Source organism: Pseudophryne corroboree, chromosome 3, assembly GCF_028390025.1.
Source record: "Pseudophryne corroboree isolate aPseCor3 chromosome 3, aPseCor3.hap2, whole genome shotgun sequence".
In the NCBI taxonomy this organism is placed as follows: domain Eukaryota; kingdom Metazoa; phylum Chordata; class Amphibia; order Anura; family Myobatrachidae; genus Pseudophryne; species Pseudophryne corroboree.
The window spans coordinates 742,592,813-742,615,635 of NC_086446.1; the positions used below are offsets into that span (position 1 = coordinate 742,592,813).

Below are 22,823 nucleotides of genomic sequence, written 5' to 3' on the forward strand. Positions count from 1 at the left end.
TCAGATGAAATCTGAGGTATTAAGAAAAGCATTACTCTGTCACTTGCTGTTTTTAAAATTGTTTGTAAATAAACAATATTGCACTATGAAGCGCTCCTCTAATTCTTCTTTCTAGACAAATTATCCCGTGGGATCCCGGGTTTCTAAGAGGCAGCTGCAGTCTGAATTTAGGAGACTTAGTGCGAATATATCCAGTGGAGGATTTTCTCAGAACTTTGTTAACTGCAGATCACCGTGAAGCGCACCTGCACGTTCTTTCCATATATATATATATATATACATACATACATACATACACACACACACACACACACACACATACATACACGTGTGTGTGTGTGTGTGTGTGTGTGTGTGTGTGTGTGTGTGTGTGAGTGTGTATATATGTATATATATATATATATATATATATAGGTGAGGGGGAGAGACAGGGAGGGGGAGGGTACTGAGGGGGAGAGACAGGGAGGGGGAGGGTGCTTAGGGGGAGAGACAAGGAGGGGGAGGGTGCTGAGAGGGGAGAGACAGGGTGGGGGAGAGACAAGGAGGGGGAGGGTGCTGAGGGGAGAGACAAGGAGGGGGAGGGTGCTGAGGGGGAGAGACAGGGAGGGGGAGGGTGCTGAGGGGGAGAGACAGGGAGGGGGAGGGTGCTGAGGGGGAGAGACAAGGAGGGGAAGGGTGCTGAGGGGGAGACACAGGGAGGGGGAGGGTGCTGAGTGGGAGAGACAAGGAGGGGAAGGGTGCTGAGGGGGAGAGACAGGGAGGGGGAGGGTGCTGAGGGGGAGAGACAGTGAGGGGAAGGGTGCTGAGGGGGAGAGACAGGGAGGGGGAGGGTGCTGAGGGGGAGAGACAAGGAGGGGAAGGGTGCTGAGGGGGAGAGACAGGGAGGGTGCTGAGTGGGAGACACAGGGAGGGGGAGGGTGCTGAGGGGGAGAGACAAGGAGGGGAAGGGTGCTGAGGGGGAGAGACAGGGAGGATGCTGAGGGGGAGACACAGGGAGGGGAAGGGTGCTGAGGGGGAGAGACAAGGAGGGGAAGGGTGCTGAGGGGGAGAGACAAGGAGGGGAAGGGTGCTGAGGGGGAGACACAGGGAGGGGGAGGGTGCTGAGGGGGAGACACAGGGAGGGGGAGGGTGCTGAGGGGGAGAGACAAGGAGGGGAAGGGTGCTGAGGGGAAGAGACAGGGAGGGGGAGGGTGCTGAGGGGGAGACACAGGGAGGGGGAGGGTGCTGAGGGGGAGAGACAAGGAGGGGAAGGGTGCTGAGGGGAAGAGACAGGGAGGGGGAGGGTGCTGAGGGGGAGAGACAAGGAGGGGAAGGGTGCTGAGTGGAAGAGACAAGGAGGGGAATCATGCTGAGGGGGAGAGACAGGGAGGGGGAGGGTGCTGAGGGGGAGAGACAGGGAGGGGAAGGGTGCTGAGGGGTAGAGACAGGAAGGGGGAGGGTGCTGAGGGGGAGAGACAAGGAGGGGAAGGGTGCTGAGGGGGAGAGACAGGGAGGGTGCTGAGGGGGAGACACAGGGAGGGGTAGGGTGCTGAGGGGGAGACAGGGAGAGGGAGTGTGCTGAGGGGGAGAGACAAGGAGCGGAAGGGTGCTGAGGGGGAGAGACAAGGAGGGGAAGGGTGCTGAGGGGGAGAGACAAGGAGGGGAAGGGTGCTGAGGGGGAGAGACAAGGATAGGGAGGGTGCTGAGGGGGAGACACAGTGAGGGGGAGGGTGCTGAGGGGGGAGAGACAAGGAGGGGGAGGGTGCTGAGAGGGGAGAGACAGGGAGGGTGCTGAGGGGGAGACACAGGGAGGGGGAGGGTGCTGAGGGGGAGATACAGGGAGGGGAGGGTGCTGAGGGGGAGATACAGGGACGGGGGGGGGTGCTGAGGGGGAGATACAGGGACATAACTTTGCTTCAGGAAAGAAACAATGAAGGATTCTCTGACAACCTTGCACGCCCCCCCCCCCCCCCCTCCCCCCTATCACATATACTTAGAAAATACCTTAAGGCTTTACCCCACTGGCTGGCATCATAGGACAGGACTCCTAACGGTGCTCATATACCGCAGGTACAGGAGGAGAGATCGCAGTGAGTACAGGAGGTGGGCTGGGTACAGGAGGTGAGAGCGGCAGCGCGTGGCGCGGTTCAGGAGAGAGCGGTAGCGCACAGCGTGACGTGGGCGCCGGGTTGCCATTGGTTACGAGGCAGGAGGAGATGCAGCACAGCGCTGGCGGCTGACAGTGTGAGTATGACGGCTGTCAGTGGGGAGCACAGCACCACGCTGCGGATCGGTAATAGAAATCCGATCTGTGGCTGGTGGCAGGGGGCACTAGGGCAGTAGTCCCAGTGCAGGAGGCCCAGCCCCCAGAGCCCCCCCCCCCCCCCCTTAATCCGGCTCTGACCGCCGGGCCTCCTGCACTGGGATTACTGCCCTAGTGCCCGCTGGCTCTATCAAGGGGAGATTGCTGCAGAGCTGTGGCCGATTTAAAAAAAAAAAAAACCTGCCACAAATGACAGGGGGGCACGGGCCCGGGTGCCCCTCCCCTGGATCCGCCACTGTCCCCACATGCTGTAGTAATAGCACACACTGTCCCCACATGCTGTAGTAATAGCACACACTGTCCCCACATGCTGTAGTAATAGCACACACTGTCCCCACATGCTGTAGTAATAGCACACACTGTCCCCACATGCTGTAGTAATAGCACACACTGTCCCCACATGCAGTAGTAATAGCACACACTGTCCCCACATGCTGTAGTAATAGCACACACTGTCCCCACATGCTGTAGTAATAGCACACACTGTCCCCACATGCTGTAGTAATAGTACACACTGTCCCCACATGCTGTAGTAATAGCACACACTGTCCCCACATGCTGTAGTAATAGCACACACTGTCCCCACATGCTGTAGTAATAGCACACACTGTCCCCACATGCTGTAGTAATAGCACACACTGTCCCCACATGCTGTAGTAATAGCACACACTGTCCCCACATGCTGTAGTAATAGCACACACTGTCCCCACATGCTGTAGTAATAGCACACACTGTCCCCACATGCTGTAGTAATAGCACACACTGTCCCCACATGCTGTAGTAATAGCACACACTGTCCCCACATGCTGTAGTAATAGCACACACTGTCCCCACATGCTGTAGTAATAGCACACACTGTCCCCACATGCTCTAGTAATAGCACACACTGTCCCCACATGCTGTAGTAATAGCACACACTGTCCCCACATGCTGTAGTAATAGCACACAGTGTCCCCACATGCTGTAGTAATAGTACACACTGTCCCCACATGCTGTAGTAATAGCACACACTGTCCCCACATGCTGTAGTAATAGCACACACTGTCCCCACATAGTAATTCCATAAATTGCCCCCCCCCCCACAGCAATCAATCAAATAAATAAACAATCCCCCTCCCAGCATCAGAGCAGAGCACCACTGAGAAGCGCTGGGCGGGCAGGCAATGTCACGTGGCGCGGGTGACCAACGAGTCATGCCGTGTCACTATGCAGTAGGTCACAGGCCGGGACACGGAGGAGCTCTGCGCCGCCGCTGACCAAGCCTGATAGCAGTGACAGCTGCAGTTGGTAATGGTGTGGCAGGCATCTCTGGCGGGCGGGTGGCGGCAGCACATCTGACAACTGCTTGCGGCACACTAGTGTGCCTCGGCACATCAGTTGAAAAACGCTGCTATAGAGTATAAGCTTGTGAGCAGGTCCCTCTTACCTCTCTGTCTGTGACCACCCAGTCTTATATATTGATGTTTTGTTCCCAATTGTAAAGCGCAATGGAATATGCTGTTGCTATGTACAGGGACAGCTCCAGGCATGTTCGGATGGAGCGGCCGCGCCGGGCGCCGCCATATTCGTGCCTGGAGCTGAGCCAGCCTGCAGCTCTACCCACCCAGCCTGCCCGATCCTGTTGTGTGCGCGCTGTGCGGCACCGGCGTCTGACATCAGACGCAGGTGCCGCGCAGCGCGCATACCGCGCACACAACAGTGTAGGAAGAGTCACTCCGCCCGCGCCCTCAGCAGACTCCCCCCTCCCAGCAGCACCGCAGGTATTGGGGCATTTCTGGATCGGGCACTGTGTGGGGGCATTTATGTATTTGGCAGGGCACTGTGGGATCATATCTGGCACTGTGGGGGCATTTATGTATCTGGCACTGTGGGGGCGTATCTGGCACTGTTGAGGCATATCTGCACTGTTGGGGCATTTATGTATCTGATACTGTGGGGGCATATCTGCACTGTGGGGGCATTTATGTATCTGGCACTGTGGGGGCATATCTGCACTGTGGGGGCATTTATGTATCTGCACTGTGGGGGCATTTATGTATCTGGAACTGGGGGCATTTATGTATCTGGCACTGTGGGGGGCATATCTGCACTGTGGGGGCGTTTATGTATCTGGCACTGTTGGGGCATTTATGTATCTGGCACTGTGGGGGCATATCTGCACTGTGGGGGCATTTATGTATCTGGCACTGCGGGGGCATATCTGCACTGTGGGGGCATTTATGTATCTGGAACTGGGGGCATTTATGTATCTGGCACTGGGGGCATATCTGCACTGTGGAGGCATTTATGTATATGGCACTGTGGGGGCATATCTGCACTGTGGGGGCATTTATGTATCTGGCACTGTCGGGGCATTTATGTATCTGGCACTGTTGGGGCATTTATGTATCTGGCATTGTGGGGGCATATCTGCACTGTGGGGGCATTTATGTATCTGGAACTGGGGGCATTTATGTATCTGGCACAGTGGGGGCATGTATGTATCTGGCACTGTGGGGGCATATCTGCACTGTGGGGGCATTTATGTATCTGGCACTGTGGGGGCATATCTGCACTGTGGGGGCATTTATGTATCTGGCACTGTGGGGGCATTTATGTATCTGGCACTGTGGGGGCATTTATGTATCTGGCACTGTGGGGGCATTTATGTATCTGGCACTGTGGGTGCATATCTGCACTGTGGGGGCATTTATGTATCTGGCACTGTGGGGGCATGTATGTATCTGGCACTGTGGGGGCATATCTGCACTGTGGGGGCATTTATGTATCTGGCACTGTGGGGCATATCTGCACTGTGGGGGCATTTATGTATCTGGCACTGTGTGGCCATTTATGTATCTGGCACTGCTGGGGGGCATGTCACGTGTAGTTGGCACTGCTGGGGGGCATGTCACGTGTAGCTGGCACTGCTGGAGGGCATGTCACGTGTAGCTGGCACTGCAGGGGGGCATGTCACGTGTAGCTGGGACTGCAGGGGGGCATGCCATGTAGTGTTCCCGCTAGGCATCTGTGGCTAGGCAATGTGTCTCAGTGCTCTACCTGGCACAATGTGTCTCAGTGCTGTGCCTGGCGCAAAGTGTCTAATGTGCTGTGCCTGGCGCAAAGTGTCTAACGTGCTGTGCCTGGCGCAAAGTGTCTAACGTGCTGTGCCTGGCGCAAAGTGTCTAACGTGCTGTGCCTGGCGCAAAGTGTCTAACGTGCTGTGCCTGGCGCAAAGTGTATAGGAGGTTCTACCTGGTGCAGTGTGTATTAGCTGCACTACTGTGTGGTGTAATGCGAATTGCCACTATTATGTGGCCACGCACCTTCCCCACGAAGTAACTCCCCTAATTTTTGCTGCGCGTCTTCGGTGCGCACTGTCCATGCTTTAGCGTGTAGGTATGGGAACAACAAGCATTCCAGTATGTACATCATTTTGCCCTCCTAACTTAAAAATGTGCCCTCCCTGTGATCAGCACCCTGCCCTAAAAAGTGAACACTATCACGTGTAGCTGGCACTGCTGGGGGGCATATTGTGTGTAGCTGGCACTGCTGGGGGGCATGTCATGTGTAGCTGGCACTGCTGGGGGGCATATCATGTCTATCTGGCACTGCACATTATGTGTATCTGGCACTATGCTGGAGCCATTATGTGTAAGGAACACTACTGTGGCTGTTATGTGTAAGGCTGCTGATTGTGTGCGTAGAGGGGGTGTGAAAATATATTTATTTATAGTTTGATGATATGAAGTTACGAGGCCACGCCCACTTTTCCAGGAGGCCACACACACTTCTCCAGGAGCGCGCACCAGGGGAGGGGGGGGGGGGGGGGAGAGGCGCGCTTTTAAATTTTCTAGCTCGGGGTGCTAGTAGACCTGGAGCCGGCCCCGGCTATGTAAATAATAAGTAAGATAAAAAAACATACATAGTATATCATTTAGTACAGAAGTGATTATCTACAGCACCCCTTAGTCTTGGAACTGGTAGAACTTGAACGGTGTGGCAGTTGACATCCCATTTTCCACAAGATTAAGCATTTAAAATCAAGCTTTTCTTTCTTCAATGCAAACTCTTTTCTGTCTGTCCTAGAATATAGCATTTCGCCATATATAACATTCCTTTCCAGTCCAGCCTCCATGACTCTGAGTCCTGCTGACATAACGATTACACGCTGGTTTGTACTTTCTGCACAGACTCTTGCAAGAATGTAGATATGCTGCCGGAAACTTCAGGTTAGTAGCAAAACGAACCTCAAAGTCCAACTCTCAGTAACGACAACAGGAGCACAGAGTTTATTGCAGCATTATTGCCTCGGTGCCTGAAGATGCCTGCAGTGTGCCTGCAATGTGTGAGACCCATCCTGTGCCTCAGCAGAAGAACTTATTCCAAAACACCAGGGCAGCTGAAGCTGAAATATGATGCAGTGATCATTGGAGGAGGTAAATCTGCCTGTAGTAGGCTTGTACTTGGAACAGATTCCAGTGTGATCGCTGCTGATTACACTGTGTAAATGTTTTGTGTGCATGCAACTGGGTGCCATGTTCACTGGGGATGGGGGTGGGGGGGAAGAGACAGGGCTAGTGCAAGGTCTCTGCACTCTATGTAAAACTTCAGCCTAACACCCCCTAACCTGCAAACCCCACCACCACCACCTCTCAGAGGGGAGATGCAGATGGCCACTAGGTGGGCTGGGGTGAATTACAACATATATATATATTTCTCTTATATCCTAGAGGATGCTGGGGTCCACATTAGTACCATGGGGTATAGACGTGTCCACTAGGAGCCACTGGCACTTTAAGAGTTTGAGAGTGTGGGTTGGCTCCTCCCTCTATGCCCCTCCTACCAGACTCAGTTTAGAAAATGTGCCCAGAGGAGACGGTCACAGCTAGGGGAGCTCCTAGAGCTTCCTTAGTTGTATTATTTTTCTAAGACAACAGCCTCCATGCTTTGTGGGACTAAGGGGGGGTGGGGGGGGAGTAGTGTCCGCCCTGAGGGGTTTTGAGCCACTATCTCCACTGACCGGACATTAGCTCCTGAGGGTGCTGATCGTTAGCCGCCCCAAGCGACCGCTCACTCCCGCAGCATGCCGCCACCCCCTCAAAGAGCCAGAAAATTTTGGTGGCGAGTGAGTCACCCGCCCCCCTGGCAAGCGGGGAGCCGGTGTGAAGATGGCGGCAACAGGGTGGGAGTGCTGTACTAACTGCGCTCCAGGGCTCAGCAGTACATAGTGCAACGCTGTGAGGGGTGCCCCGAGCCAGCGCCGATACCCTACACTGGTCAGCAAGCCTGTCAGGGACCCCGGTTACACTGCCAGCAGAAATCCTCAGGCCAGTATAAAATAATGAAGAGCGGGAAGCAGCGCCATGTTCAGGGGGCGCAGCTTCTCCTCAGAGCGGACCCAGCAGCGTTCAGCTCCATTTTCCTGCCTGCAGTTCCTGTACACAGACGCTGACAGGGAGAGCTGTCCCTCCAAGCGACTCCAGCTATCCTGTGCAGTACCAGGGGGTTGTAGAAGGTGGAGGGGGGGGGGGGGGGGAGGGGCTGTGTAAATACTGTTTAGTATTTACTGTGTAAATACTGTGGCAATCCAGCCGCAGAATGAGCCTGCTGAATCGTGTTACAGATCCAGCGAGCAATAGTTTGCTTTGAAGCAGGAGCACCCAGCTTGTTGGATGCATACAGGATAAACAGCGAGTCAGTTTTCCTGACTCCAGCCGTTCTGGCTACATAAATCTTCAAAGCCCTGACTACATCTAGTAACTTGGAATCCTCCAAGTCACGAGTAGCCGCAGGCACCACAATAGGTTGGTTCAAATGAAAAGATGACACCACCTTCGGCAGAAATTGCGGACGAGTCCGTAATTCTGCCCTGTCCATATGGAAAACCAGATAGGGGCTTTTATATGACAAAGCCGCCAATTCTGACACACGCCGAGCCGAAGCTAAGGCCAATAGCATGACCACTTTCCACGTGAGATATTTTAACTCCACGGTCTTAAGTGGCTCAAACCAGTGAGATTTCAGGAAACTCAACACCACGTTAAGATCCCAAGGTGCCACTGGTGGCACAAAAGGGGGCTGAATATGCAGCACTCCCTTTACAACGTCTGAACTTCAGGAAGAGAAGCCAGTTCCTTTTGAAAGAAAATGGATAGGGCCAAAATCTGGACCTTGATGGACCCTAATTTTAAGCCCATAGTCACTCCCGACTGTAGGAAGTGAAGGAAACGGCCCAGCTGGAATTCCTCTGTAGGGGCCTTCCTGGCCTCACACCAAGCAACATATTTTCGCCATATACGGTGATAATGTTTTGCTGTCACGTCTTTCCTAGCCTTTATCAGCGTAGGAATAACTTCATCCGGAATGCCTTTCTCCGCTAGGATCCAGTGTTCAACCGCCATGCCGACAAACGCAGCCGCGGTAAGTCTTGGAACAGACAGGGCCCCTGTTGCAACAGATCCTGTCTGAGAGGCAGAGGCCATGGGTCCTCTGTGAGCATTTCTTGCAGTTCCGAATACCAAGTCCTTCTTGGCCAATCTGGAACAATGAGTAATGTTCTCACTCCTCTTATTCCTACGATTCTCAGCACCTTGGGTATGAGAGGAAGAGGAGGAAACACATAAACCGACTGGAACATCCACGGTGTCACCAGTGCGTCTACAGTTATCGCCTGAGGGTCTCCTGACCTGGCGCAATACCTCTGTAGCTTTTTGTTGAGGCGGGATGCCATCATGTCCACCTGTGGCAGTTCCCACCGACCTACAATCTGCGCGAAGACTTCTTGATGAAGTCCCCACTCTCCCGGGTGGAGGTCGTGCCTGCTGAGGAAGTCTGCTTCCCAGTTGTCCACTCCCGGAATGAACACTGCTGACAGTGCTCATACGTGATTCTCCGCCCATCGAAGAATTCTGGTGCCTTCCGCCATCGCCACCCTGCTCCTTGTGCCGCCTCGGCGGTTTACATGAGCCACTGCGGTGATATTGTCTGATTGAATCAGCACCGATTGGTTGCGAAGCAGGGTCTCCGCTTGACTTAGGGCGTTGTATATGGCCCTTAGTTCCAGGATATTGATGTGAAGGCAAGTCTCCTGACTTGACCACAGCCCTTGGAAACTTCTTCCCTGAGTGACTGCCCCCCACCCTCGGAGGCTTGCATCCATGGTCACCAGGACCCAGTCCTGAATGCCGAACCTGCGGCCCTCGAGAAGTTGAGTACTCTGCAGCCACCACAGAAGAGACACCCTGGCCCTGGGGGATAGGGTGATCAGCCGATGCATCTGTAGATGCGATCCGGACCACTTGTCCCACAGATCCCATTGAAAAGGTCATGCTTCTGCAGGGGAGAGCCTAGGGAGCTTCCTCTCAGCGGAGCTGTGGAGAGAAAATGGCGCTGGTGAGTGCTGAGGAAGAAGCCCCGCCCCCTCAGCGGCGGGCTTCTGTCCCGCGATTTTGTGTAAAATAATGGCGGGGGCTCATGCATATATACAGTGCCCAACTGTATATCTGCCCACTTTGCCAAGAGGTCTCTAATTGCTGCCCAGGGCGCCCCTCCCTGCGCCCTGCAACCTACAGTGACCGGAATGTGTGGGTGTAATGTGGGAGCAATGGCGCACAGCTGCAGTGCTGTGCGCTACCTCATATGAAGACAGGAGTCTTCTGCCTGCCGATTTTGACGTCTTCTTGCTTCACCCGCCGGCTTCTGTCTTCTGGCTCTGCGAGGGGGGCGGCGGCGCGGCTCAGGGAACGGACGACCAAGGTTAAGATCCTGGGTTCGATCCCTCTGGAGCTAATGGTGTCCAGTAGCCTAAGAAGCACAACCTAGCCGCAGTTAGTAGGTTTGCTTCTCTCCCCTCAGTCCCACGTAGCAGAGAGTCTGTTGCCAGCAGAAGCTCTCTGAAAATAAAAAAACCTAACTAAAATACTTTCTTATTAGCAAGCTCAGGAGAGCTCACTAAAATGCACCCAGCTCCGTCTGGGCACAGATTCTAACTGAGGTCTGGAGGAGGGGCATAGAGGGAGGAGCCAGTGCACACCAGTAGTCCTAATTCTTTCTTAGAGTGCCCAGTCTCCTGCGGAGCCCGTCTATTCCCCATGGTCCTTACGGAGTCCCCAGCATCCACTAGGACGTTAGAGAAATACTGTTTAGTCTATTAAGGTACACAGTAAGCGCTGGGTAGTTGTGTAATATCTACCTCAGGAAGCGCTGTGTGTGGGTTGGCTCCAATCTCTGTGGCATTCTTGGGGGGAAACTGTCTGACATTTTCCTGTGTGTGTGTGTGTGTGTGTGTGTGTGTGTGTGTTTATTATCTCCCATAGCCATGTCCAGGGACTCTGTGTCATATGCTGCAAAGGATGTTTCCTCTCAGGAAGGATCCATTCCATGTACACAGGAATGTACTGTCTTGTCTCAGATCCCTATTATTGAGCCTGAGTGGTTAACATCCATTAAGGGAATGATCTCTCAGATTTCTACTAGCGTAGCACATACTGAGACTGAAACTCAGGTATTAAAGAAATCTATGGCAGTTTGGTCAGGTTCTGTTTGGGCAAAATCCCCTAGCATGTTCCCACAGAAACGTGAACTTGCCCAGATTATGCAAGATGACACGGACACCGACTCTGATACAGCAGACGGTGATGGGGACATGCTGAGGGGAGTGGCATCCCTTGAAAAGGGGGTGCAGCTCATGATTGAGGCCATTAGAGATGTGTTAAACATTACTGACACTCCACCTGACCAGGTTGAGGAGGCTTACTTCACTGATAATAAGAAAGCCTCGCTGACCTTCTCTGCGTCTAAAGAATTAAACGCTATATTTGAAACATCCTGGGAAACCCGGAGAAAAAATTCCAGATCCCCAAAAGGGTTCTGGTTGCTTTTCCCTTCCCTGAGGAGGATAGGGAAAAAATGGGAAAACCCACCCATAGTTGACGCATCGGTCTCCAGACTGTCTAAAAAGGTGGTTTTACATGTCCCTGGATCTACCGCGTTAAAAGAACCGGCTGATCGTAAGATTGACACTACGCTGAAATCCATAAACACTGCTTCAGGAGTGGCGTTAAGGCCCACTATTGCCTGTGCATGGATTTCTAAAGCCATAGTCAAGTGGTCAGGCACATTACTAGAGGATTTGGATACAATTATTTTTTATTATTATTATTATTACCAGTTATTTATATAGCGCACACATATTCCGCAGCGCTTTACAGAGAGAATATTTGTCCATTCACATCAGTCCCTGCCCCAGTGGAGCTTACAATCTATTTTCCCTGCCACATGTACACAAACACACACATTCACACTAGGGTTAATTTTGTTGGGAGCCAATTAACCTACCAGTATATTTTTGGTTTGTGGGAGGAAACCGGAGTACCCGGAGGAAATGCACGCAAGTACGGGGAGAATATACAAACTCCACACTGTTAGGGCCATGGTGGGAATCGAACCCATGACCTCAGTGCTGTGAGGCAGTAATGCTAACCATTACACCAGTGCCGTAACTAGGTGTGTGCGCTGTGTGCCTTGCACACAGCGCACTTGTGATAGTAGCGCATCATGCCCCTTGACCCCCGACTGGCCTCCCTTGTGTAGTGTGCAAGTGACAGCGGGTTCCGCGCGTAACCCCCTGCTGCTCAGTCAAAGTGTCACAGCTCCTGCTCCGACAGCCCTGGTGGTCTAGTGTTTTATGCGGTAGTAGCCGCGTCTGCTATGTGACCGTGACTGTCGGCTGCAGCCACGGTCACGCAAGGCACGGGGAGCTACGGGCCGGAGTTACAGCGTGCACAGCGCTGTAACTCCTGTAAACTCCAGTGCTCTAACACTGCAAAGTGGAGCCAATGTGTTACAGTGCTGCAACAGAGGAGAGGACATGGTTCTCAGCTTGAGCTCGGAGACGGAGTTTGGGGTGGAGGGAGAGGCGACTGCTGCTGCTGTTGTTGCTGCTCCAGCACTCTGAACAGCCTGGATCTTCCTGTGGTACCGCTCATCATGTCATGTATGGTAACAGGTAAGTATAATTCTCTCTCTTTCTCAAAGGGGGACTCTGCTGCCGTAATGTGTAAAAACAGGACGCTGTCTGCCGTAATGTGTAAAAATAGGACGCTGTCTGTAGTAATGTGTAAAAACGGGATGCTGTCTGCCGTAATGTGTAAAAAGGGGACGCTGTCTGCCGTAATGTGTAAAAAGGGGACGCTGTCTGCCTTAATGTGTAATAAGGGGACGCTGTCTGCCGTAATGTGTAAAAAGGGGACGCTGTCTGCCGTAATGTGTAATAAGGGGACGCTGTCTGCCGTAATGTGTAATAAGGGGACGCTGTCTGCCGTAATGTGTAAAAAGGGGACGCTGTCTGCCGTAATGTGTAAAAAGGGGACGCTGTCTGCCGTAATGTGTAAAAAGGGGACGCTGTCTGCCGCAATGTGTAAAAAAAGGGCGCTGTCTGCCGCAATGTGTAAAAAGAGGGCGCTGTCTGCCGCAATGTGTAAAAAGAGGGCGCTGTCTGCCGTAATGTGTAAAAAGGGGACGCTGTCTGCCGTAATGTGTGATAAGGGGATGCTGTCTGCCGTAATGTGTAATAAGGGGACGCTGTCTGCCGTAATGTGTAAAAAGAGGGCGCTATCTGCCGTAATGTGTAAAAAGGGGGACTGTCTGCCGTAATGTGTAAAAGGGGCACTACCTGGTGTAGTGGCGCTACTGTGCAGCGTAATTGGAATAATGGAGACAAATGTGCACTGTAGTATGAATTGGTATTATTTTGTGGCCACGCCCCTTCCCCATAAGGCCACGCCCCTATATATTTTTTGCGTGCCTACGGCGCGCACTGCCCCTGTCTTGCATGGGGGTGGGGTGGGGGCGCCAACGCTGTTTCTTGCACACAGCGCTAAAATGCCTAGTTACGGCACTGCATTACACCATCCGTACTGCCCAATGGATACAATGGATAGAAGTGACATTGAATTGTTTTTACGTAACATAAAGGATTCTGCGGGGTTCATGGTGGAATCCATGAAGGACCTGGGTACGTTGACTGCACGGATATCTTCCATGTTGGTCTCAGCTCGCAGGGGACTCTGGCTACGCCAATGGTCTGCAGACGCGGAATCCAGGAGAAGTGTGGAGAACCTACCCTACACAGGTCAGGCTCTGTTTGGGGAAGCATTGGATGCGTGGATTTCCATGGCAACCGCGGGTAAGTCACCTTTTCTTCCTTCTGCTATACCTTCTATGAAGAAACCATTTTCTTCACCTGTGTCACAGTCCTTTCGGACTGCTAAGGCAAAAAAGTCCAAGCCTCCTGCCACCTTCTTTAGAGGTGGTCGTGCAAAATCCAAAAAGCCTGCACCTGCAGGCTCCCAGGACCAGAAACCTGCTTCTGGTTCCTCAAAATCCTCAGCATGACGGTGGACCACACAGCCTGGAGGACGGCCTGGTGCGTTTCAGCCACGTCTGGGTGTTGTCCGGCCTGAATCCCTGGGTACAGGATATTGTGTCCCAGGGGTACAGGCTCGAGTTTCAAGAACTCCCGCCCCACCGTTTCTTCAAATCAGGCTTGCCAGCTTTGCTGACAGAGAGGGCTATCCTACAGGAAGCCATCCTAAAATTGGAAAAGTCACAGGTCATTATCCCGGTTCCACCTCATATGCAAAACAAGGGTTATTATTCAAACCTTTTCGTGGTACCAAAACCGGATGGTTCGGTCAGACCTATTTTGAACTTGAAGTCATTAAACCCTTATCTGAGGGAGTTCAACTTCAAAATGGAGTCTCTGAGAGCGGTGATCTCAGGTCTGGAGGAGGGGGAGTTTCTGGTATCCTTGGATATCAAAGATGCATACCTCCACATTCCGATTTGGCCGCTGCACCAGGCTTATCTCAGATTTGCACTGTTAGACAGTCACTATCAATTTCAGGCAATGCCATTCGGCCTCTCCACAGCACCGAGGGTGTTCACCAAGGTGATGGCAGAGATGATGGTTCTCCTCCGCAGACAGGGGGTGAACATAATCCCATATCTGGACGATCTGCTGATAAAGGCATCATCCACTGAGATGCTGTTGCTGTCCATTGTTCTCACGACTCATCTGCTCAGGGAACATGGTTGGATCCTGAACCTTCCAAAGTCACATTTGGAGCCGACAAGGAGATTGCCTTTTCTGGGAATGATCCTCGACACAGAAGTACAGAGGGTGTTTCTGCCAGAGGAGAAAGCGTTGGTGATTCAAACAATGGTCCGGGATGTCCTGAAGCCAACTCGGGTATCGGTTCATCAGTGCATTCGCCTTCTGGGGAAGATGGTTGCCTCCCACGAGGCTCTACAGTACGGAAGGTTTCATGCTCGGTCCTTCCAACTGGATCTCCTAGACAAGTGGTCAGGATCTCACCTACACATGCACCAGAGGATACGTCTATCGCCAAAAGCCAGGATTTCACTTCTCTGGTGGCTGCAAATGCCTCACCTTCTGGAGGGCCGCAGGTTCGGGATTCAGGACTGGATCCTTCTAACCACGGATGCAAGTCTCCAGGGCTGGGGCGCAGTCACTCAGGGGGAACTTCCAAGGAAGGTGGTCAAGCCTGGAATCCAGTCTTCCAATAAACATTCCGGAACTAAGAGCCGTCTACAACGGTCTTCTCCAAGTGGCTCATCTTCTGCGAGATCGAGACATTCAAGTGCAGTAGGACAATGTAACGACGGTGGCCTACTTAAACCGACAGGACGGAACGAAGAGCAGGGCTGCAATGTCAGAGGTAACAAGAATCATCCTCTGGGCAGAAAAACACGCATTGGCGCTGTCAGCAATCTTCATTCCGGCAGTAGACAACTGGGAAGCGGACTTCCTCAGCAGACACGATCTCCATCCAGGAGAGTGGGGCCTCCATCCGGAGGTGTTCACGGAGGTGACAGATCTTTGGGGTCTACCTCAAATAGACATGATGGGTTCCTGTCTCAACAAGAAGCTTCGGAGGTATTGTTCCAGGTCAAGGGACCTGCAAGCCGTGGCGGTGGACGCCCTGGTAACTCCATGGGTGTTCCAGTCGGTATACATGTTTTCTCCACTTCCACTCATTCCAAGAGTTCTAAAACTCATAAGGAGAACAAGAGTTCAGGCGATCCTCATTGCTCCGGGCTGGCCAAGAAGGGCTTGGTATGCGGGTCTTCTGCTGGAAGATCCGAGGCCTCTTCCTCTTCGGGAGGACCTACTACAACAGAGGCCGTTCGCTTATCAAGACTTACCGCGGCTACGTTTGACGGCATGAAAGTTGAACGCTAGATATTAGCTCGGAAGGGCATTCCGAACAAGTTTATTCCTACAATGATACAGGCTAGGAAAGCAGTAACGTCTAAACCTTACCATCTCATTTGGAAAAAGTAAGTCTCTTGGTGTGAACGCAAGAAGTTTCCTGAGGTGGAGTTTCAACTGGGATGGTTTCTCCTCTTCCTGCAAGCAGGTGTGGATATGGGCCTGAAGTTGGGATCTGTGAAGGTCCAGATTTCGGCCCTATCCATTTTCTTCCAGAAACAACTGGCTTCCCTCCCTGAGGTTCAGACTTTCTTGAAAGGGGTTCTGCACATCCAGCCTCCCTTTGTGTCGCCTACGGCACCATGGGATCTTAACGTGGTGTTACAGTTCCTCCAATCGGATTGGTTCGAGCCTCTACCGGAGGTTGAGATCAAGTTTCTTATGTGGAAGGCTGTCACTTTGTTGGCCTTAGCTTCTGCTAGACGTGTGTCGGAGTTGGGGGCTTTATCTTGTAAGAGTCCCTACTTTATTTTCCACGAAGATAGAGCTGAGCTCCCGACTCGTCAGCAGTTGTGTCAGCATTTCATATCAATCAACCTATTGTGGTGCCAGTTGCTACTGACTCTTCAATTTCATCAAAGTCCTTGGATGTTGTAAGGGCTCTGAAAGTCTATGTGAAGAGGACTGCTCATCACAGAAAATCGGACTCTGTTTGTCCTGGATGATACCAAGAAAATAAGGTGTCCTGCTTCTAAGAAGACGATATCTCGCTGGATCAGGTTCCCTATCCAGCATGCGTATTCTATGGCAGGATTGCCGTGTCCTACATCTGTTAAGGCCCACTCTACTCGTAAGGTGGGTTCTTTCTGGGCGGCTGTCCGGGGTGTCTCGGCTTTACAGCTTTGCCGGCGGCTACCTGGTCTGGGTCGAACACATTTGCTAAGTTCTACAAGTTCGATACTTTGGCCTCTGAGGACCTAAAGTTTGGTCAATCAGTTCTGCAGGAGCCTCCACGCTCTCCCTCCCGTTCTGGGAGCTTTGGTACATCCCCATGGTACTAATGTGGACCCCAGCAACCTCTAGGACGTAAAAGAAAATAGGATTTTAATTACCTACTGGTAAATCCTTTTCTCGTAGTCCGTAGAGGATGCTGGGCGCCCGCCTAGCGCTTCGTTATCCTGCAGTGGTCATTTAGTTCAGTACTGCTTCGTTCTTGGTTAAGTACTGTTTTGTTACTTGGTTAAGTTATCTTGTTCAGCTGTTGCTGATTTTCAAGCTTGTTAGCTTGGTTTGCCTTGTATGTGTGAGCTGGTATGAATCTTGCCACTATCTGTGTAAAATCCTTCTCTTGAAGTTGTCCGTCTCCTCGGGCACAGTTTCTAGATTGTGTCTGGTAGGAGGGACATAGAGGGAGGAGCCAGCCCACACTCTCAAACTCTTAAAGTGCCAGTGGCTCCTAGTGGACTCGTCTATACCCCATGGTACTAATGTGGACCCCAGCATCCTCTACGGACTACGAGAAAAGGATTTACCGGTAGGTAATTAAAATCCTATTATATATATATACACACAGAGAAAAGGGCCAACACTCCAGAACTTTTAATGTGGAAAAGTATATGGTATAGCACAGGGGTGGCCAACCAGTCTGAGCCAAAGAGCCCAAAAATTTGTTAGGTACGTCAAAGAGCTGGCATCGAGCCGAAGGCGCGCATGCAAAAATGTGGTGTGGCCTTTTGCCTGCTAGGCCACACCCCTGGTATAAAATACACTGAAAGGCCCAGATCCAACATAAAATACATTGAAAAAGCCACTTCCACATAAAATAATTGTAAAATCCAGATTCACATAAAATATATTGAAAAATCTAGATTCACATAATACACTTCAGCTCCTCCATGTGTCACTCCAACCAGCACCCTCCTGTCACTTCAGCCAGCACCCTCCTGTCACTCCAACCAGCACCCTCCTGTCTCTTCAGCCAGCACCCTGCTGTGTCACTCCAGCCAGCTCCCCCATATGTCACTCCAGCCAGCACCCTCCTGTCACTTCAGCCAGCACCCTGCTGTGTCACTCCAGCCAGATCCCCCATATGTCACTCCAGCCAGCACCCTCCTGTCACTTCAGCCAGCACCCTGCTGTGTCACTCCAGCCAGCTCCCCCATATGTCACTCCAGCCAGCACCCTCCTGTCACTTCAGCCAGCACCCTCCTGTCACTTCAGCCAGCACCCTGCTGTCTCTTCAGCCAGCACCCTGCTGTGTCACTCCAGCCAGCTCCCTCCTGTCTCTTCAGCCAGCACCCTGCTGTGTCACTCCAGCCAGCTCCCCCATATGTCACTCCAGCCAGCACTCTCCTGTCTCTTCAGCCAGCACCCTGCTGTGTCACTCCAGCCAGCTCCCCCATATGTCACTCCAGCCAGCACCCTCCTGTCACTTCAGCCAGCACCCTGCTGTGTCACTCCAGCCAGCTCCCCCATATGTCACTCCAGCCAGCACCCTCCTGTCACTTCAGCCAGCACCCTCCTGTCACTTCAGCCAGCACCCTGCTGTCTCTTCAGCCAGCACCCTGCTGTGTCACTCCAGCCAGCTCCCTCCTGTCTCTTCAGCCAGCACCCTGCTGTGTCACTCCAGCCAGCTCCCCCATATGTCACTCCAGCCAGCACTCTCCTGTCTCTTCAGCCAGCACCCTGCTGTGTCACTCCAGCCAGCTCCCCCATATGTCACTCCAGCCAGCACCCTCCTGTCACTTCAGCCAGCACCCTGCTGTGTCACTCCAGCCAGCTCCCCCATATGTCACTCCAGCCAGCACCCTCCTGTCACTTCAGCCAGCACCCTCCTGTCACTTCAGCCAGCACCCTGCTGTCTCTTCAGCCAGCACCCTGCTGTGTCACTCCAGCCAGCTCCCTCCTGTCTCTTCAGCCAGCACCCTGCTGTGTCACTCCAGCCAGCTCCCCCATATGTCACTCCAGCCAGCACCCTCCTGTCACTTCAGCCAGCACCCTGCTGTGTCACTCCAGCCAGCTCCCCCATATGTCACTCCAGCCAGCACCCTCCTGTCACTTCAGCCAGCACCCTGCTGTGTCACTCCAGCCAGCTCCCCCATATGTCACTCCAGCCAGCACCCTCCTGTCACTTCAGCCAGCACCCTGCTGTGTCACTCCAGCCAGCTCCCCCATATGTCACTCCAGCCAGCACCCTCCTGTCACTTCAGCCAGCACCCTGCTGTGTCACTCCAGCCAGCTCCCCCATATGTCACTCCAGCCAGCACCCTCCTGTCTCTTCAGCCAGCACCCTGCTGTGTCACTCCAGCCAGCTCCCCCATGTCACTCCAGCCAGCACCCTCCTGTCACTTCAGCCAGCACCCTGCTGTGTCACTCCAGCCAGCTCCCCCATATGTCACTCCAGCCAGCACCCTCCTGTCACTCCAGCCAGCACCCTGCTGTGTCACTCCAGCCAGCTCCCCCATATGTCACTCCAGCCAGCACCCTCCTGTCTCTTCAGCCAGCACCCTGCTGTGTCACTCCAGCCAGATCCCCCACGTGTCACTTCAGCTTCCCCCAACTTGCTGGTGGCTGTCTCATCTCTAGTATCTGGCTCCCTCAGTTCTAAGTCCCCGTAGTGCTGCTGCATGTCTTTCTGGAGTGCAGTGGTTACCGAATCTGTTGTGGTCATGTGACTTTGTGTTCAGTAGCGGATCTTGCCACGGGCAAGCAGGACTTTTGCCCGGGGCCCCGCCTTCCGGAGGGCACCGCACCATGGCAAGATCCGCCACTGTGCCCCCCGCTGCCGCTGTGTTCCCCCGCAGTGAAGGGAACTAGACGCTATCCATCTAGTTTCCCTTCGTGCAGAGGACCTTTGCTGTGCGGTGCACGATGCTGTCATCGCGCACCGCACAGCATTGTGGGACTGGCACAGACGCTAGGGGTCATGATTGACCTCTAGTGTCTATGCTGTGCTATGGTAGAGACGTCATGACGTCTCTCCCATAGATCCGACGAGAGGAGCGGCGGCGGCGGAGGAGGTCTGCAACTGCCGGGACTCGGAAGCAGGAATTGTAAGTATCCTTTTTTTTTTTTAAGTGGCGCTACTGGGGGCACAAATGGCGCTACTGGGGGCACAAATGGCGCTACTGGGGGCACAAATGGGGTCACAACTCTACAGGGTGCGTAACTGACCACGCCCCTGTATGAAGCCACGCCCCTATTTTCCGCCCGGGGCGCCACAAGGGCTAGAACCGGCCCTGTTTGTGTTTTAGGAGCCACATTTGAAGAAAGAAAGAGCCGCATGTGGCTCAAGAGCCACTGGTTGGCCACCGCTGGTATAGCATATTGTTCACAATATACTTTCACTTTCATCTACTATGACTTTGTTCGCAATACACTTTCACTTTCAATTCCTTGAGTGACAACCATTCTTTCTGCCTATGTATATGCGCCAGCTGGCAATGCACACATAGGGGTATATTTACTAAGTTTCCCGATTTTGACCGAGATGACGTTTTTTCTTCAAAGTGTCATGTCGGGAATTTACTAAGCAAAAATCTCGGCAGTGATGAGGGCATTCGTAATATTTTGGAAGTCCTAGGAAAAAATTACGAATCAATACACCATCGGTCAAATACGCCTGCAATTTGGTAGAAATCGGTAATTTACTAAAAAGTGCAAATCACAAACACTGCCGACAATAGCCAAACACTGCCGTGCAGAAATACAAATCGTGAAAAAGTGCTAAAAAAAACCAGACCTGCTTTTTTATCCCGTGTTTGGATAGGCATGCACGGATCCATGAGATCCGTGCATGTTTATCAGTGGGAAGGGGATGGGAAAGTGTTGTTTTTAAAAAAAAAAAATGCGTGGGGTCCCCCCTCCTAAGCAAAACCAGCCTCGGGCTCTTTGAGCCGGTCCTGGTTGCAAAAATATGGAGGGGAAAATGATAGTGGTTCCCCCATATTTAAACAACCAGCACCGGGCTCTGCGCCTGGTCCTGGTTCCAAAAATACGGGGGACAAAAAGCGTAGGGGTCCCCCGTTTATCTGAAACCAGCACCGGGCTCCACTAGCCAGATACATAATGCCACAGCCGGGGGACACTTTTATATAGGTCCCGGCGGCCCTGGCATTACATAACCAACTAGTCACCCCTGGCCGGGGTACCCTGGAGGAGTGGGGACCCCTTCAATCAAGGGGTCCCCCCCTCCAGCCACCCAAGGACCAGGGGTGAAGCCCGAGGCTGTCCCCCCCCATCCAAGGGCTGCGGATGGGAGGCTGATAGCCGTTTTGTAAAAAAATGAATATTGTTTTTAGTAGCAGTACTACAAGTCCCAGCAAGCCTCCCCCGCAAGCTGGTACTTGGAGAACCACAAGAACCAGCATGCGGTGGAAAACCGGGCCCGCTGGTATCTGTAGTACTACTACTAAAAAAATACCCCAATAAAAACACAAGACACACACCTTGAAAGTAATACTTTAATGCATACATCCACACCTCCATATACACATACTTACCTATGTTCACACGAGGGTCGGTCCTCTTCTCCATGTAGAATCCATGGGGTACCTGTTGAAAAAATTATACTCACAAAATCCAGTGTAGAAGGCTCCTCTTTTAATCCATTTGTAATCCAGGTACTTGGCAAAATAAAAAAATGGACACCCGACCTCGCACTGAAAGGGGCCCCATGTTTTCACATGGGACCCCTTTCCCCGAATGCCAGGAACCCCCTCTGACTTATGTCTAAGAGGGTTCCATCAGCCAATCAGGGAGCGCCACATTGTGGCACCCTCCTGATTGGCTGTGTGCTCCTGTAGTGTATGACAGGCAGCACACGGCAATGTTACAATGTAGCGCCTATGCGCTCCATTGTAACCAATGGTGGGAACTTTGCGGTCAGCGGTGAGGTTACTTTCGGTCAACCGCTGACCACAAAGTTCCCACCATTGGTTACAATGGAGCGCATAGGAGCTACATTGTAACACTGCCGGGTGCTGCCTGTCATACAGTACAGGAGCACACAGCCAATCAGGAGGGTGCCACAATGTGGCGCTCCCTGATTGGCTGATGGAACCCTCTTAGACATAAGTCAGAGGGGGTTCCTGGCATTCGGGGAAAGGGGTCCCATGTGAAAACATGGGGCACCTTTCAGTGCGAGGTCGGGTGTCCGTTTTTTTATTTTGCCAAGTACCTGGATTACAAATGGATTAAAAGAGGAGCCTTCTACACTGGATTTTGTGAGTATAATTTTTTCAACAGGTACCCCATGGATTCTACATGGAGAAGAGGACCGACCCTCGTGTGAACATAGGTAAGTATGTGTATATGGAGGTGTGGATGTATGCATTAAAGTTTTACTTTCAAGGTGTGTGTCTTATGTTTTTATTGGGGTATTTTTTTAGTAGTAGTACTACAGATACCAGCGGGCCCGGTTTTCCACCGCATGCTGGTTCTTGTGGTTCTCCAAGTACCAGCTTGCGGGGGAGGCTTGCTGGGACTTGTAGTACTGCTACTAAAAACAATATTCATTTTTTTACAAAACGGCTATCAGCCTCCCATCCGCAGCCCTTGGATGGGGGGGACAGCCTCGGGCTTCACCCCAGGTCCTTGGGTGGCTGGAGGGGGGGGACCCCTTGATTGAAGGGGTCCCCTCTCCTCCAGGGTACCCCGGCCAGGGGTGACTAGTTGGTTATGTAATGCCAGGGCCGCCGGGACCTATATAAAAGTGTCCCCCGGCTGTGGCATTATGTATCTGGCTAGTGGAGCCCGGTGCTGGTTTCAGAAATACGGGGGACCCCTACGCTTTTTGTCCCCCGTATTTTTGGAACCAGGACCAGGCACAGAGCCCGGTGCTGGTTGTTTAAATATGGGGGAACCCCTATCATTTATTTTCCCATATTTTTGCAACCAGGACCGGCTCAAAGAGCCCGAGGCTGGTTTTGCTTAGGAGGGGGGACCCCACGCAATTTTTTTTTTTTAAATTTAACACTGATTTCATTTTTTACAAAGGTGCACAATGAAGCCCAGCACGGATCTCTCAGATCCGGCCGAGATTCATTGTATTAAAGTCGGCAGTGTTTTACAAGTCACTCACGTAAAACACTGTCTAAAAAAACGAATAACATCGACATCGGTAAAACCGAAAATGCAGAATACGACAGCTTAGTAAATTAATCGTACTAAATTCAAAAAGTTGCAACTTTACACTTTCGATGTCATTCGTGATTGAACTTTGACCTCAAACTGGAAAATACGAATTTTAATAAATATACCCCATACAGTACATATATTCATTCCTCCCAACTTTACAGTTTCCTA

General features: G+C 52.3%; 1 protein-coding gene across 1 annotated transcript in view; it reads left to right on the top strand.

The window, feature by feature from the left end:
• The first annotated feature begins 6,180 nt into the window (after positions 1-6,180).
• The window catches only part of PYROXD2 (pyridine nucleotide-disulphide oxidoreductase domain 2), a 168,003-nt gene continuing 151,360 nt past the window's right edge, over positions 6,181-22,823 (top strand). The window contains exon 1 of the mRNA XM_063962289.1: positions 6,181-6,720. Coding sequence (XP_063818359.1) covers positions 6,606-6,720 — 115 coding nt within the window. The 5' untranslated portion in view covers positions 6,181-6,605. The remainder of the gene's footprint in view (positions 6,721-22,823) is intronic.